We start from the raw sequence: 13,842 nt of genomic DNA, 5'->3' as shown, positions 1-13,842 counted from the left end.
ATAATGAAGGGGTAAACAGGCATGTACCAAGACAAAAGCGAGAGAGAGAGAGTACATTAAATGTTGGTTCAACAAAAGATGCAGTGAGGCAAAAGACAGAAGGGACAAAGCTTGGAAAAGGTGGAGAAAAGATAAAAAACCTAGCAAATGGCAAATTTATATAAACTACAGAAATGAGTATGTTAATGTGAGAAGAGAGGAGAAAAGGAACAATGAAAAGGATATTATAGATAAATGCAAAGATCAACCCAAAATATTCTATCGATATGTGAATGGTAAACTTAAAAACAAACAGGAAATGGTGAAACTACGCCAAGGAAATATAGAATACACAGAAGAATTAGAAATGGCCGAAGTCATGAACAATTACTTTAAATCTGTCTTCACCAGAGAGAAAATACAAATTTGGGACGAAGATAATAACAAGCAATCTCCCCACATGAGTGAGTTTACAACAACACAAAAAGAAATATCAGAACACCCATAAAAACTTGACGTCAGAAAATCACATGGCCCGGATGGTATTGCAAATTGGATTCTAAAGGAATGCAAAGAAGAACTAACGGACAAAATACACAACATAATAAATAGCTCACTCAAAGAAGGAAAGATACCTAATGACTGGGAAAATGCTAACATTGTACCAATATATAAAAGAGGAAACAAGGAAGAACCCACCAACTATAGGCCAGCATCACTAACAAGCACTATAGCCAAAATTTGTGAGAAAATCATCAAGAATAGATGGGTAAAACATCTGGAAGACAACAACATAATAAACCCAAGACAATTTGGGTTCAGACAAGGAAGATCATGCACCACAAGCTTAATATGCTTCTACTCAAGACTGATAGACATAGTGTAAGAAAGAAATGGATGGGCTGATTGTGCCTTCCTAGACTTGTAAAAAGCTTTTGACAAAGTACCACACAGAAAATTACTAAAAAGAAAAAAAAATGGAACACATAGGAGGAATACAAGGGAACCTACTAAAATGGATGGAGGACTTCCTGACGGATAGAAAGATGAGAGTAGTGCTCAGAGAAAAATATTCAGATTGGAAAGAGGTGATCAGTGGAGTACCGCAAGGATCTGTATTGGCACCAATAATGTTTGCTATTTATGTGAATGGCATGGACGAGGATGTGAATTGTTACATGAGCTTCTTTACAGACGACGCCAAACTGTTAAGGAAAGTAGAAACTGATAAGGACTGTGAAGCACTACAGGAAGACCTGAATAAGGTATGGAACTGGAGTCAGAAATGGGCAGAGGACTTTAATACTTAGAAGTGCAGCATAATGGAGTTTGGAAAAAGCAAAAACAGAATATCAGGAAAATATACAATTGGAACCAAGGAAGTAAAGAAGGTAGGATCCGAAAAAGATTTGGGGGTAATTATCACAAACGACTTGTCCTATGATAAACAGATTAACAAAATCGTCGGGGAGATTTACAACTTGCTAAGATCAATAAAAGTGGCATTTGCATACTTGGACGAAGATCATGATAAAAAAAATATTGGTTACATTGATAAGGCCTAGACTAGAGTATGCGGTGACATTGTGGTCCCCCAGCACCAAAAAGAATATAAAGAAAATAGAAAGAATCCAGAGAGCAGCAACTAAAATGGCACCTGCACTTGCAAACCTATCATATGAGGAGAGACTGGCTAAATTGGAGTTACCGACGCTGGAGCAAAGAAGAGAGAGAGGTGACCTACTGACCATCTACAGAATCATGAAAGGCACAGAGATACTTGATAGAGAGGACTTATTAAACTGGGACAAGAGAAACACAAGAGGACACGGAAAGAAAAAAAAGAAAAAAACACAGCCACAGAAGAGAACTGAAGAAAAACAGTTTTCCACATAGAGTATTGGACATTTGGAACAAACTGGATAATGAAATAGTGTGCTCAAAAACCATTCATGAGTTTAAAAGCAAACTAGACACTGCGAGATACAAAGGCGGGAATTCACTAACATAGCTCCCCTTCCCGCAAAATACAACTAGGTAAATACACACACACACACACACACACACACACACACACACACACACACACACACACACACACACACACACACACACACACACATATATATATATGAGGTCCCTTGTGAAACCGCTCTCGGCTTTCACGGGTTGTCTATCATAACCATCAATTTTTTTCTTTGATAATAAAATTGTCGAGTTTGTACAATGCCATACTCATATTCATATTGCTTTCAAAAGTTTTTTGATATAATAGGATTCAATTATGTTATTACTATATCATTATGTTATCATCCAAAATGTTGCTATTTAAGAATTTTTTTCAGATATTCCAGTCAATATTATGTTCACAGTTGTGTATTTGGCCTAATGACCAACCTTGAAATAATTTCATGTCAGAGTTAAATAATTTGGTGCCGTCCATTTAGGTTACAGTTGAAATATAACAAAACAATAAGTTGCCCTTTTTAGATGTAATGATTTACAGATGCGGAAGAGATTTTTGATTAGATATTTTTTAGAAAACCAACCAATGTCCTTTCATAGATTAATTTTTATTCTCATAATCAAAAAAGTCTTTTTTTTCTATGTTTTTGAGAGCTTTTGGATTTTGCTGACATTGGTTTTTAGATAGTGAATTGAAATTTGATTATGACATTAGAAGTAATCTAAAATATTCAAAATATTGGATTGACAAGGAACAAAATATAGCAAGGCAATCATTGTGTGGCATAACTCCGGGTAAACAATTTAGTGATAAAGATATGTTAGCCATTCCATACCATGTAAACTTAATCAGTCATCCTCATTTTATTTGAAAATAGTATTAACTCTTAATAAAAAAAAAATCCCTAATGGAAAGGGTGTGTGTATAGTATTCCATGTAGAGACTGCAATTTTAGGCCTAACTGGTTCTGATCTTCTCATCATACTCCCGGCATGGGCGGTCGTCCTAATGATGCTTCACCAAGTTTCTCCATTGGGGGACGATTTCTGTATTACTCTTCTTCATCTTCAGTCGCCCTCATGCTCTTCCCCTCTTCTTTCTGTCGCTTCCCTGACTCCACCTCTCCACCTCTTTTTGGGGGTTGCCACTAGTCTTACCCCTCTCGGTGTCCACTGGTAGCACTGCCGGACGTTTCAGCCGGCTACTGTCAACAATTTTGTATGTTATGAAGTTATCTAATTTATAGAGAACAACATGAATATGTGTATGGGAATGTATAAATTAGATAACATTATAACATACAAAATTGTTGACAGTAGCCGGCTCAAACGTCCGGCAGTGCTGAGAGAGTGAGGTCACAATGGACCTGTCCTAATTACCCACTAATGTGCTTCTTTTGAATATATGTTGTCACTGTTTCCTTTGTACCTTTGAAAATGTCTTAAGTAGACGAAAACGTTCGGTCCCCTTTCAATTTATTTTCCAGATGCTTTTATTACACATTTTGTGAATCACGTTTTTTTGTGTGATTTATTCGCACATATATATATATATATATATATATACACATATTTATATATATACATATATATATATATACATACATATATATATATATATATATATATATATATATATATATATATATTCAACAAAAACCCACTGTGTTGGATAAGAAGAAATGAAATAAATGAATTCCATATATTTCGATCACGGACTGTGATCCTCTTCAGTGGAATACAGAAAGGTAGAGCAAAAGGCATGTCTTATATACAATAAAAATAAGGAAATAATAGAATCATCCTTGATTAACAAATTTCCAAATTCTAATATATCATATGGGCAGTGGTCACCTGACTGCATTACCACCTGGGCAGTCAACAAATTGTTACCATCGTTGGTGAAGGTGGGTGACCTGCCCCGCAAAGCACTAGACGCTACCTGAGTCCTACCCTTGTCCCTTATTTTTATTGTATATAAGACATGCCTTTTGCTCTACCTTTCTGTATTCCACTGAAGAGGATCACAGTCCGTGATCGAAATATATGGAATTCATTTATTTCATTTCTTCTTATCCAACACAGTGGGTTTTTGTTGAATCTTTACGAATGTGTTACATTATTTTATATATATATTATATATATATATATATATATATATATATTATATATATATATATATATATATATATATATATATATACATATATATATGGAAATAAACTCTCCTACTGAGATTCGAACCCATACCACGCTGGTGGAACGTCGGCGATAATATATGCAATGTATAATCGTTCTTCCTTCTTACATATTTTCTCACGAGGCTGATGTATACGACCCCTTCCTCTACGAAAATTACAATTTTCTTTTCTGCCATATCTATTTCTCTCATTATTAAAATCCCTGCATTATGATGCTAACATTTTCCTAGTTTAGGATATTCAGCATGCTATATATTTTTTACATTTCAATTTGTCGTTTTTTCCACATAACACATCCTTGACCGACTTACCATCTAGTATCTACATAATTCCAATATACAGTCTCACTACTCTCGATATTTAAAATTTGCCCCTACCCCTTCAACTCCTTTTGTTGTCGAATGGAAAAAAGACCATAAACTAACCGAGCAAGTGGGTCTGCCCCACATCTTTCATAACTCTCCCTTCCTTCCATTTTACTCTTTCCTTCCACTAAACAAATTCCCCTCCCTCTCTCTCCCCCATCTTATCTATCCTGCCCTCTCACTAGTAAGTGGTCCATTCTTACCAATGTCGACATTTTAACTTCCCTATTCTAAAATACTGTGCGCAACTTTTCAAAGTATTCAATAGTAATTATGTATGTATTTTAAAGAATATACATAATAATTTACTATTGTTATCAGGCAGTTATTTAGCAATACACATTTACTTATTAGAATTAATTTACAAATACAAAACGTCCTGAAGTATTTGTAAGCAAAGCTGCCAAAACAGCTAACGTCGAAGTGGCAATTGTCACACAACAACAAACTTGAAAGGAGGAGTGCAAATGGTACCAAGGAAAGAGATTCTGTTTACCAGGATATGATCTTGGGTACGTAACGGGTGTGTTTTTGTTGTATTGCATGCAAAATATAGATTTGTGCAGTTGTTATACTTGAAAATAGCAAGTTAGTGGTGTTTGAGAGGTTGTAATGCAACAGACCAGTGGATGAGTCATGACATCCGCACACTCTGTCAAGAGATCATAATTGAAAAACAACAGTTGCATTTAGCTGAAGATGTTTTACGTCACTGCTGTCTTCAAAAAACTAAGGTATGCTTTGTGTAATGAATCATGTGCAGACGTCTCTGGAAATGTCATGTTTACGATGTTGTCATGGTTACCATGTCCATGACAAGGAAAAATGGAACAGCCAGTCAAAAGATATTAAGGTTATTGTAGGAGTGGTATGGAATAACTTAGTTTTATGTTAAAAAGAAAAGTGAGTTTTAAGGGAAGTGGCAACCCTGCCATAACTCTGGCCCTTGAAATAATTAATAGAAATAACAATATACCCCATATATAGTAGATAGAGAAGGGAGAACGCATGGAGGTGTTATCATATACGTAAGGAATACCCACACCTCAGACACAAAGATCCTCCTCACACACACAGACAGTCAGGTTGAACTCATAGCTCTACATATATACACACTCAACCTTATTGTCATTAACTGCTATCGCAGAAGAGGGATAGAAAAGATAGACCTCTTACTAGATAGTCTGCAAACACCAATGCCTGACATCATCCTGTGTGGGGATTTTAATCCACCATTTATACAATGGCCAGAAGGTACCACATCAGGAAGAACAATAGAGGAGCAAGTCCAAGCCAAACTCCTGCTGGACCTAACTGACAGGGCATTTCTCACACAGACGATAACCAAGCCAACAAGGATGAATAATATCCTCGACCTTTTCTTCACCAACAATCAGGACATTCTCAGCAACTACCACGTAGAAGAAACAACGCTCACTGACCACAACCTCATCACGGTGAACACCACCTACATGAAAACAGGGAATGTACAAAGTAAACCATTCCCATCGGAGGATACTCACCTTGGGCACTTCAACTTCCACAACAACTCCATAAAGTGGGAAGAGGTTAATGCTAGCCTTGGTGAAGTAAATTGGGACCAGATCATGGAAGGGAATAGTCCAGATGACACGTTTCAGGCCCTAATAAAAACTTTACTAGAAATCTGCAATAACCTCATTCCACTAAAACGAAACAGAAGACCTCAACAAACCACCATACCGAGAGACAGAAGAATCCTAATGAAGAAAAGAAGGTCCTTAATTAAACAACTGAATAAAAGAAAAAGTGAAGAAAAGGGGTGCCGAATCAGGGCCAAAATAGCTGAAGTCGAACAACAAATAAGAGTATCCCATGAAGCACAAAGGAGAAACGAAGAAAGTCGGGCGATAACAAACATTAAACAAAACCCGAAATACTTCTACAGCTATTGCAAGAGGTACATAAAGACAAAAACCCAGATTGGCCCCCTAAAAACAGATAGGGGAACACTAACAAAAGATCAGGAAGAAACATGCGAAGTGTTGAGGCAACAGTACAACAGTGTATTCGGTACACCAAGAACATTCAAAGTTGTCAGCAACATTCTTTGAAACGAATAACCCCCAGTCACCACGGCTCACAGACATTCTGTTCACGAAGAACGACATAAAGAACAGCATGAAAGAGCTCAAATCAAACTCGGCTGCTGGACCAGACGGAGTGCCAGCCATCATGCTCCTAAAATGCAGAGAAACCCTAGCACAACCCATAAATATGTTATGGAGATCCTCTCTGGACAAAGGAGTGGTCCCGGCACTCCTCAAAAAAGCCACTATACCCCATCTACAAAGGAGGGGACAGGAGCCTCCCACAAAATTACAGACCAGTAGCACTTACATCTCATATCACCAAAGTGTTTGAGAAATGTGTGCGGGATAAAGTCACCAAGTATATGGAAGACAACAACTTCCTAAACAAAACCCAACATGGGTTTAGAAAAGGGCGCTCCTGTCTATCAAAGCTACTGGATCATTACGACTGGCTCCTACACAACCTGGCGGAAGGAAGAAATGTAGATGTGGTGTTCCTGGACTTCGCCAAGACATTTGATAAGGTTGATCACAGCATCCTCCTCCATAAAATCAGATCCTTAGGAATTGGAGGCAAACTGGGTAACTAGCTATCCAGTTTCCTTACTGGGAGGACACAGACAGTGGCAGTGGATGGCAGCAAATCTGCAGAGGCCGCAGTAAGTAGCGGAGTGCCGCAAGGTTCAGTTCTAGGTCCACTCCTATTCCTCATCCACCTGGGTGACATCGACAAATACATAGGCTCCTCAGTCCTCACCTCTTTTGCTGATGACACAAACATCAGCCACATAGTGACCAGCCAAGAGGGTGTAAAGAGAATCCCAAAGAATTCTATAGTTACATTAGAGAGAAAAAGGTTGTTAGGAATCACATTGGTCCACTATTATCTGCTGACGGTCAACTTGAATATTCAAATGAAGGAATGTGTTATATCTTAAACAATTATTTTAGCTCGGTATTCGTAAACGAAACACCTCAAAGTGAATTCCAAACTGAAACCTGTGAAAAGTCTGGGGTAAACTTACTACGGTAAATATAACAAAAGAAAAAATTGAAAGGTGTATAGACAAACTCAAAGTTAATAAAACACCTGGGCCTGATGGTTGGCATCCAAGAATCTTAAAGGAAATGAAAAATGAGATTGCTGTTCCATTAGAAATTATTTTCAAGAAATCCATCATATCCGGAGATGTCCCAAGAGAATGGAAGCTAGCTAACGTTACTCCCATATTCAAAAAAGGTGACAAAAAGAAACCAAATAACTATAGGCCTATAAGTTTGACTTCAATTGTAGGAAAAATAATGGAAACTATCATCAGAGATGCTATCGAATATCATTTAGAAAGTAACCGTTTGATAAATGATAGCCATCATGGTTTCAGACGGAAACGTTCTTACGTGACTAACTTACTCGAATTCTACAACACAGTTATCTCGAATTATGACAAAAGAAACAATATAGATTTAATATATCTAGACTTTGCAAAAGCTTTTGATACCGTCCCACACGAAAGACTACTTACTAAATTAGCTTTGCATGGAATAAGTGGTAGCCTATTAGGTTGGACTAGTAATTGGTTGAATGGTCGAAAACAGAGAGTTGTTTTAAATGGAAAAACTTCTGGATGGAAAAGTATTGCAAGTGGAGTTCCTCAGGGTTCCGTTCTTGGGCCACTTCTATTCATAGTATATATAAATGATATAGACCATGGACTAAAATCTACTGTTTCCAAATTTACTGATGATACAAAACTGTGCGGAGTGGCAAATGATCACTCAAACCAATTAGATATTCAAGAAGATTTAGATCAATTACAGCAATGGTCTGAAAAGTGGCTAATGAAATTTAACACAAGTAAATGCAAGGTAATGCACATAGGTAAAAATAACAGTAAGTACGATTACAAGTTATTTGGTAATTCGTTAATAAAAGTGGTTAGTGAAAAAGATCTCGGCGTAATTATCAGTAATGATCTCAAATCATCCAAGCAGTGTATTTCAGCCTCTGAGAAAGCAAATAAGATTCTGGGACTGATTGCGCGATCTTTTGATTTAAAAAGTCCATCACTCATTAACAAGCTATATAAATCGTTAGTTCGTCCACATTTGGAATATGCTGTTTCCGTATGGTCACCGAATCTCATTAAAGACATTGACAGACTGGAAAAAGTACAACGGCGAGCCACAAAACTGATTCCAAATATCAAAAATAAATCATACGAAAATCGACTAAAACGCATGAATCTGTTTTCCCTAAAAAAGCGTAGACTCAGAGGTGACTTGATACAGGTCTTTAAGATTTTAAAGGGAATTGACAACATCAAAAGTGACCAAATTTTCACATTGAATGAGAATCAGACAAGAAACAATGGTCTCAAACTGTCCGGAAATAGATTCAATTTGGAAGTAGGTAGAAACAACTTTGCCAACTGTGTAGTTAATGAATGGAATAAACTTCCTGCACAGATAGTGCAATGTAGTTCAGTTCGAAGCTTTAAGAATCATTTAGATAAATACCTAAGTAAGATGCTGTAATGATTATAATTTATCTTATATTATTTGTTTTTGTTTTGTTATCATTTGTCTGTCTGATTTTCATTTATTATTATTTATATGTCAATTTATTATTAATTACTATTTACCTGTTTGTTTATTATTTAACTATACCTATGCATTTATTTATGTATTTTATTTGTTATTTACATTATTATAGTTTTTATTTATTGTTTTATTATTATGATTTTTTTTTTGCATCCGACCTAGATATGGATCAAAAGGTCTCCTGTCGGCATGCTCCGCCTTTGTAATCCTTTGTAAACCACCTACAAGAGGACCTCAACAAGGTGTACACCTGGGCTGCAGAAAACAACATGCAGTTCAATGAGGGAAAATTCGAAATGCTGAGATGTGGTCCATCCCAAGACATCAAGCGGGAAACTGCTCTGCACACTGAGGGAGACTTAGTCATCCCCCCAAAGATGCATGTAAAATGCCTGGGAGTCCACCTCAGCGACGACGCCAGCTTTCATCATCACATTGATGAAACAATAAAGAAAGCCAAGGGAATGGTAAGCTGGGTACACCGGACTTTCTCATCAAGGGAACCACAGGTTATGCTAACCCTATGGAAGGCCCTAGTCCAACCCACACTAGACTACTGCAGTCAATTGTGGTCACCCCATAAAAGAGGGGAAATCCAACGACTGGAAGCAGTTCAAAGAAGCTTCACACGACAGATCCAGGGGATGAGGGAACTAAATTACTGGGACTGCCTCAAGGAACTCCATCTGTTCTCCCAACAAAGGAGGAGGGACCGGTACAGGGCCATCTACCTGTGGAAGGTCCTGGAAAATCAAACACCAGACCCCACAAACTCCTCTACACTGCACTCACAATACAATAAACGAACAGGGCGGAAGTGCAAAAGAAGAACCCTTCCAACCAGAGCCCCGGAGCGAATCAAGACTTTACTTGCTGCCAGCCTGGGGCATGAAGGACCAAGGATCTTCAGTGCACTCCCTAAACAAGTAAGAGACATAACAGGCTGCACGATGGACACATTTAAGGTTGGCCTGGACAGATACTTAACACCCTTACCTGATGAACCACCGGTACCAGGCTATACAGACATCTGTCGGGCAGCCTCAAACTCCATCCCGGATCAAGTGGACCTACTAACTAGGGACGCCAAAACCGGATTCAGCGGCGGATCACCGTGACTGTGAGGGATCAACCTCAGAACAACACCAAGTAAACCAAGTAAGAAGGTAGTTTACATTTACCACAGAATAGACATGCATACACCAAAGTCCAAAGGCCATCTTCTCCCTCAAAAAAGTATGGTTTCTTGTCCATGTTAATGACATGATGGAAGAAACAAGCTATGCCAACATGTTTGTAGATGATGCAAAAATCATGAGAAGATTGAAAAATGATAGCTAGGTCAACATGAAAATGGAATTCCTGATATTTGAGCTGAAGTAGTTCTCATGGGATGCAGAAAGTTGCTATGGGTACAATGCAATTTGAATTATCCATCTAGCTGTCCTAGTTCCCAAGATATTGCATTTAGAAGGGTACCAAATCAGGTTTATTTTGTCCCTGGAAATCGGGCCAAAAAGTGTGTAGCCAAGTCCATATATGTAACATTGTTTTTAACAACACTTTTGGAAACATAGTGCCAAATTGACCTGAGAGGTTGGAAGTACCCTAGGCTTCGTTTTTCAAGCATCGGAAAGTTGGGAGAACTACGAAATAACTATTTACTATTACCTTGATTAGCCAATATAGTGGAAATCCAATATGGCAGCCCAAGAAATGACAGATCAACAAGTACAGTTATTCATACAATGTTGAATAGCAAGATAAAACTGGATTGTACTACCTTACATTAGGTTAGAGTACCAGTATAGATCATGATAAAGCATGCAAAGATGATTCGATGGACACATCTGCATCGGTGACTGAGATGCCACAATACGTTTGACGTTGTTGTTACCCAACCTGATAGAAAAAACTCGTTTTTATTTACAATTTCTCAGCTCTCCCGTGATACCCTGCCCTAGTTTTGGTATCAGAATAATCTGTGTGGCTATTAGTTTCTGTTTATTTGGGTCTTGCCCATTTATTGGAGTTTTCAAGCTCATTTTTTTCGTTGAAACATGAAATTTTTTTCAATTTACTGCTGATCTGGTCTGGTCTGATTTATTCGGATTCAATCATACATACAATAAAATACAATACAGGTAAGACTCGTATTATACATAGTAAATATAATTGTACATCCGAGGATGGCACAGAAAGTCAAAAAACTTATTTCCACTGTGGTCCTCATAAAAAATGACATATTAACTAGGAAAAGATTGTCATAAAAGCTAGGTTGATTAGAAAAAAACGTCAAAATTGACATACATGAAAATATGACTGTACAGACTAGAAAAAATAAATGACTTAGAAAAATGACTAGCATTAAAGGTGTATATTAAAAAACATATAAACTATTTTCTTCAGAAAAAACAGTGTCAAAAAGATAACACTTAACTGATTCTTTAAAACTACTTTTAGAAACAATTGATTGTATGTTGATCGGTAAAAAGTTCCAAGCAATAGCACCAGTGTATTTGAACGAACTTTTCCCTAACAAACTATTAAACCTAGGTACAATAATGGATGACCGACTAGAACGAGTTCTCAAGGTACGAGCATTTCTAACAAGTGTAAAAGTATCAGACAAATAACTGGGACAAGAGTCATTTACAATTTGGTGAACATGATTAAGCTTTAACTGAGCAACACATTTTTCAACAGGTAACCAATTTAACAGTTTAAAATGAGTATAATCTAGATGAGTACGAGGATGGAGTTTCAAAACAGTCCTGATTAGTTTGTTTTGACATATTTGAAGATTCATTTTAGATTTTTTAGTTAGACTGCTATACCAAGAAGAAAAAGCATAGTCAATATGACACTGTACCAGGGCTGAAGATAGTAGCTTCACTGTCTCTACATCTAGGTATTTTTTAATTCTTGCCAAAAATTTTGTTCTGGAGCTGACCTTTTTAATTATTTTTGTGCCATAACTTCTTCCGACACATTTTGATCAATTTCTGTTCCAAGGTAATTAACAACAGATTTAGGTTGAATACTAGTATCATTACATTGGATAATTAAGTTGGGGGCATTATTGAGTTTTTGTTTAGAGCCAAAGAGAATGGATTCTGTTTTACCTAGATGTAGAGACAATTTGTTATCTATCAACCACTTGCTGACATTCATTAACTCTTCACTAAGTAACGTCTCAATCCTATTTACATCTTTACTAGAAACTATTAGGGCTGAATCATCGGCATACAACAGCAGTTTTCATGTCATTCACATACAAAAGAAACAACAGTGGACCTAAAATGCTACCCTGTGGGACACCACAAGTTATCTTAGCTGATTTTGATGTTGTACCATTTACATTCACAATCTGTTCTCGACCTTTTAGATAAGACCTCATCCAATTAATAACATTGTTTTGAATCCTAACGCTTGTAATTTGAATAATAGAATATCATGATTTACAGTATCAAAAGCTTTCTGGAGATCTAGCATAACCATTCCACAGTAATTACCTCTATCTATTTCACCTTTGATATAATCAGTCAAATTTATCAAACATGTATCAGTAGAATATGATTTTCTAAAGCCGGATTGTAAATCATAGAACAAGTTATTATTATGAATGTATTCATAAACCTGGTTATAAACAACTCTTTCCAAGACCTTTGATATAATACCGAGCACTGAGACAGGTCTATAGTTACCGGAATCTGTTTTGCTACCTTTCTTGTACAAAGGAATAACTTTCGCTAATTTAAAATCATTGGGAACTTTGCCCTGTTGAATCGAAATATTGATTATGTGAGTGATACAGGGAGCAATCTGCTCAGCTGAGTCATTCACAAATCTGGCTGGAATATTATCTAGTCCGGTAGCCTTCGATCTGTCAACAGTTTTCAACAATTTATACACATCTACCTTAGCAACCGTAGACAGAGCAAAGGTGTCATGGGTTACACCCTGATTCCTATAATAATTATTGATGTGTTCTTGGCCAAAAAGACCTGAAGATACTGGTAAATTACTTATGAGGGTTGTAGCAATGGTGGTGAAAAAGGAGTTAAATTTTTGAGCCACTGCTACTTTGTCGAAAGAAACAATCCCATCAACATTTAGACCAATGTTACTACTTTTGGATTTTGTATTTTTGGAAGAACCTAACTGTTTGATTGTTTGCCAAAGTTTTTTGGGATTGTTTTTGTTGTTTTGAAGAGAATCTTTGTAATATCCTACCTTTGCTCTGTCTACCATAACCTGAACCTCGTTCCGTAACTTCTTATACATAGCGAAAACAGATTGATCTTTTGCTTTCTTATAATCTCTTAAAGCCTTATCTCTCCTGTTGATCATATTCAAGATGTCACCAGTAAACCACGGCTCGGAACGTTGTTTTACTCTGATGGATTTTGCAGGAGCTATATTGTCTAATACACCCAAGAACAGAGTTTTAAAATTATTCCAAGCTTGATCAACATCTGTACAATGGACGACTGAAAACCAGTTAACCGCAGACAACCTTTCACAGAACAATTCCTTGCTGTAATGCTTAAGAGAACGAACTTTTAAAGTATTATGCTGATTGAATTGTTGTTTGGAAACCTTCCTGATACAATACGTAGCTTTATGATCACTCAATCCAATATCAATTACAGACGC

The 13,842-nt window shown here is 36.9% G+C and overlaps 1 protein-coding gene across 3 annotated transcripts in view; it reads left to right on the top strand.

Annotated features, from left to right (window-relative positions):
• The first annotated feature begins 4,879 nt into the window (after positions 1–4,879).
• The window catches only part of Tbce (Tubulin-binding cofactor E), a 39,330-nt gene continuing 30,367 nt past the window's right edge, over positions 4,880–13,842 (top strand). For 2 of the 3 annotated variants that reach the window (XM_076189716.1, XM_076189664.1), the window contains exon 1: positions 4,880–5,022. Coding sequence is in view for 1 of the 3 variants with exons in the window: in XM_076189755.1 (XP_076045870.1) it covers positions 5,013–5,022 (10 nt within the window). In the remaining 2 variants the exon portion in view is untranslated. The remainder of the gene's footprint in view (positions 5,023–13,842) is intronic. The other variant, XM_076189755.1, reaches the window with a different exon arrangement.

The sequence above is a fragment of the Oratosquilla oratoria genome, chromosome 1 (genome assembly GCF_046742065.1).
Source record: "Oratosquilla oratoria isolate Oo_2021 chromosome 1, ASM4674206v1, whole genome shotgun sequence".
Lineage (NCBI taxonomy): Eukaryota > Metazoa > Arthropoda > Malacostraca > Stomatopoda > Squillidae > Oratosquilla > Oratosquilla oratoria.
Note: the sequence above shows the minus strand (reverse complement) of the source record. Positions and strands in the feature narration are given on the sequence as shown.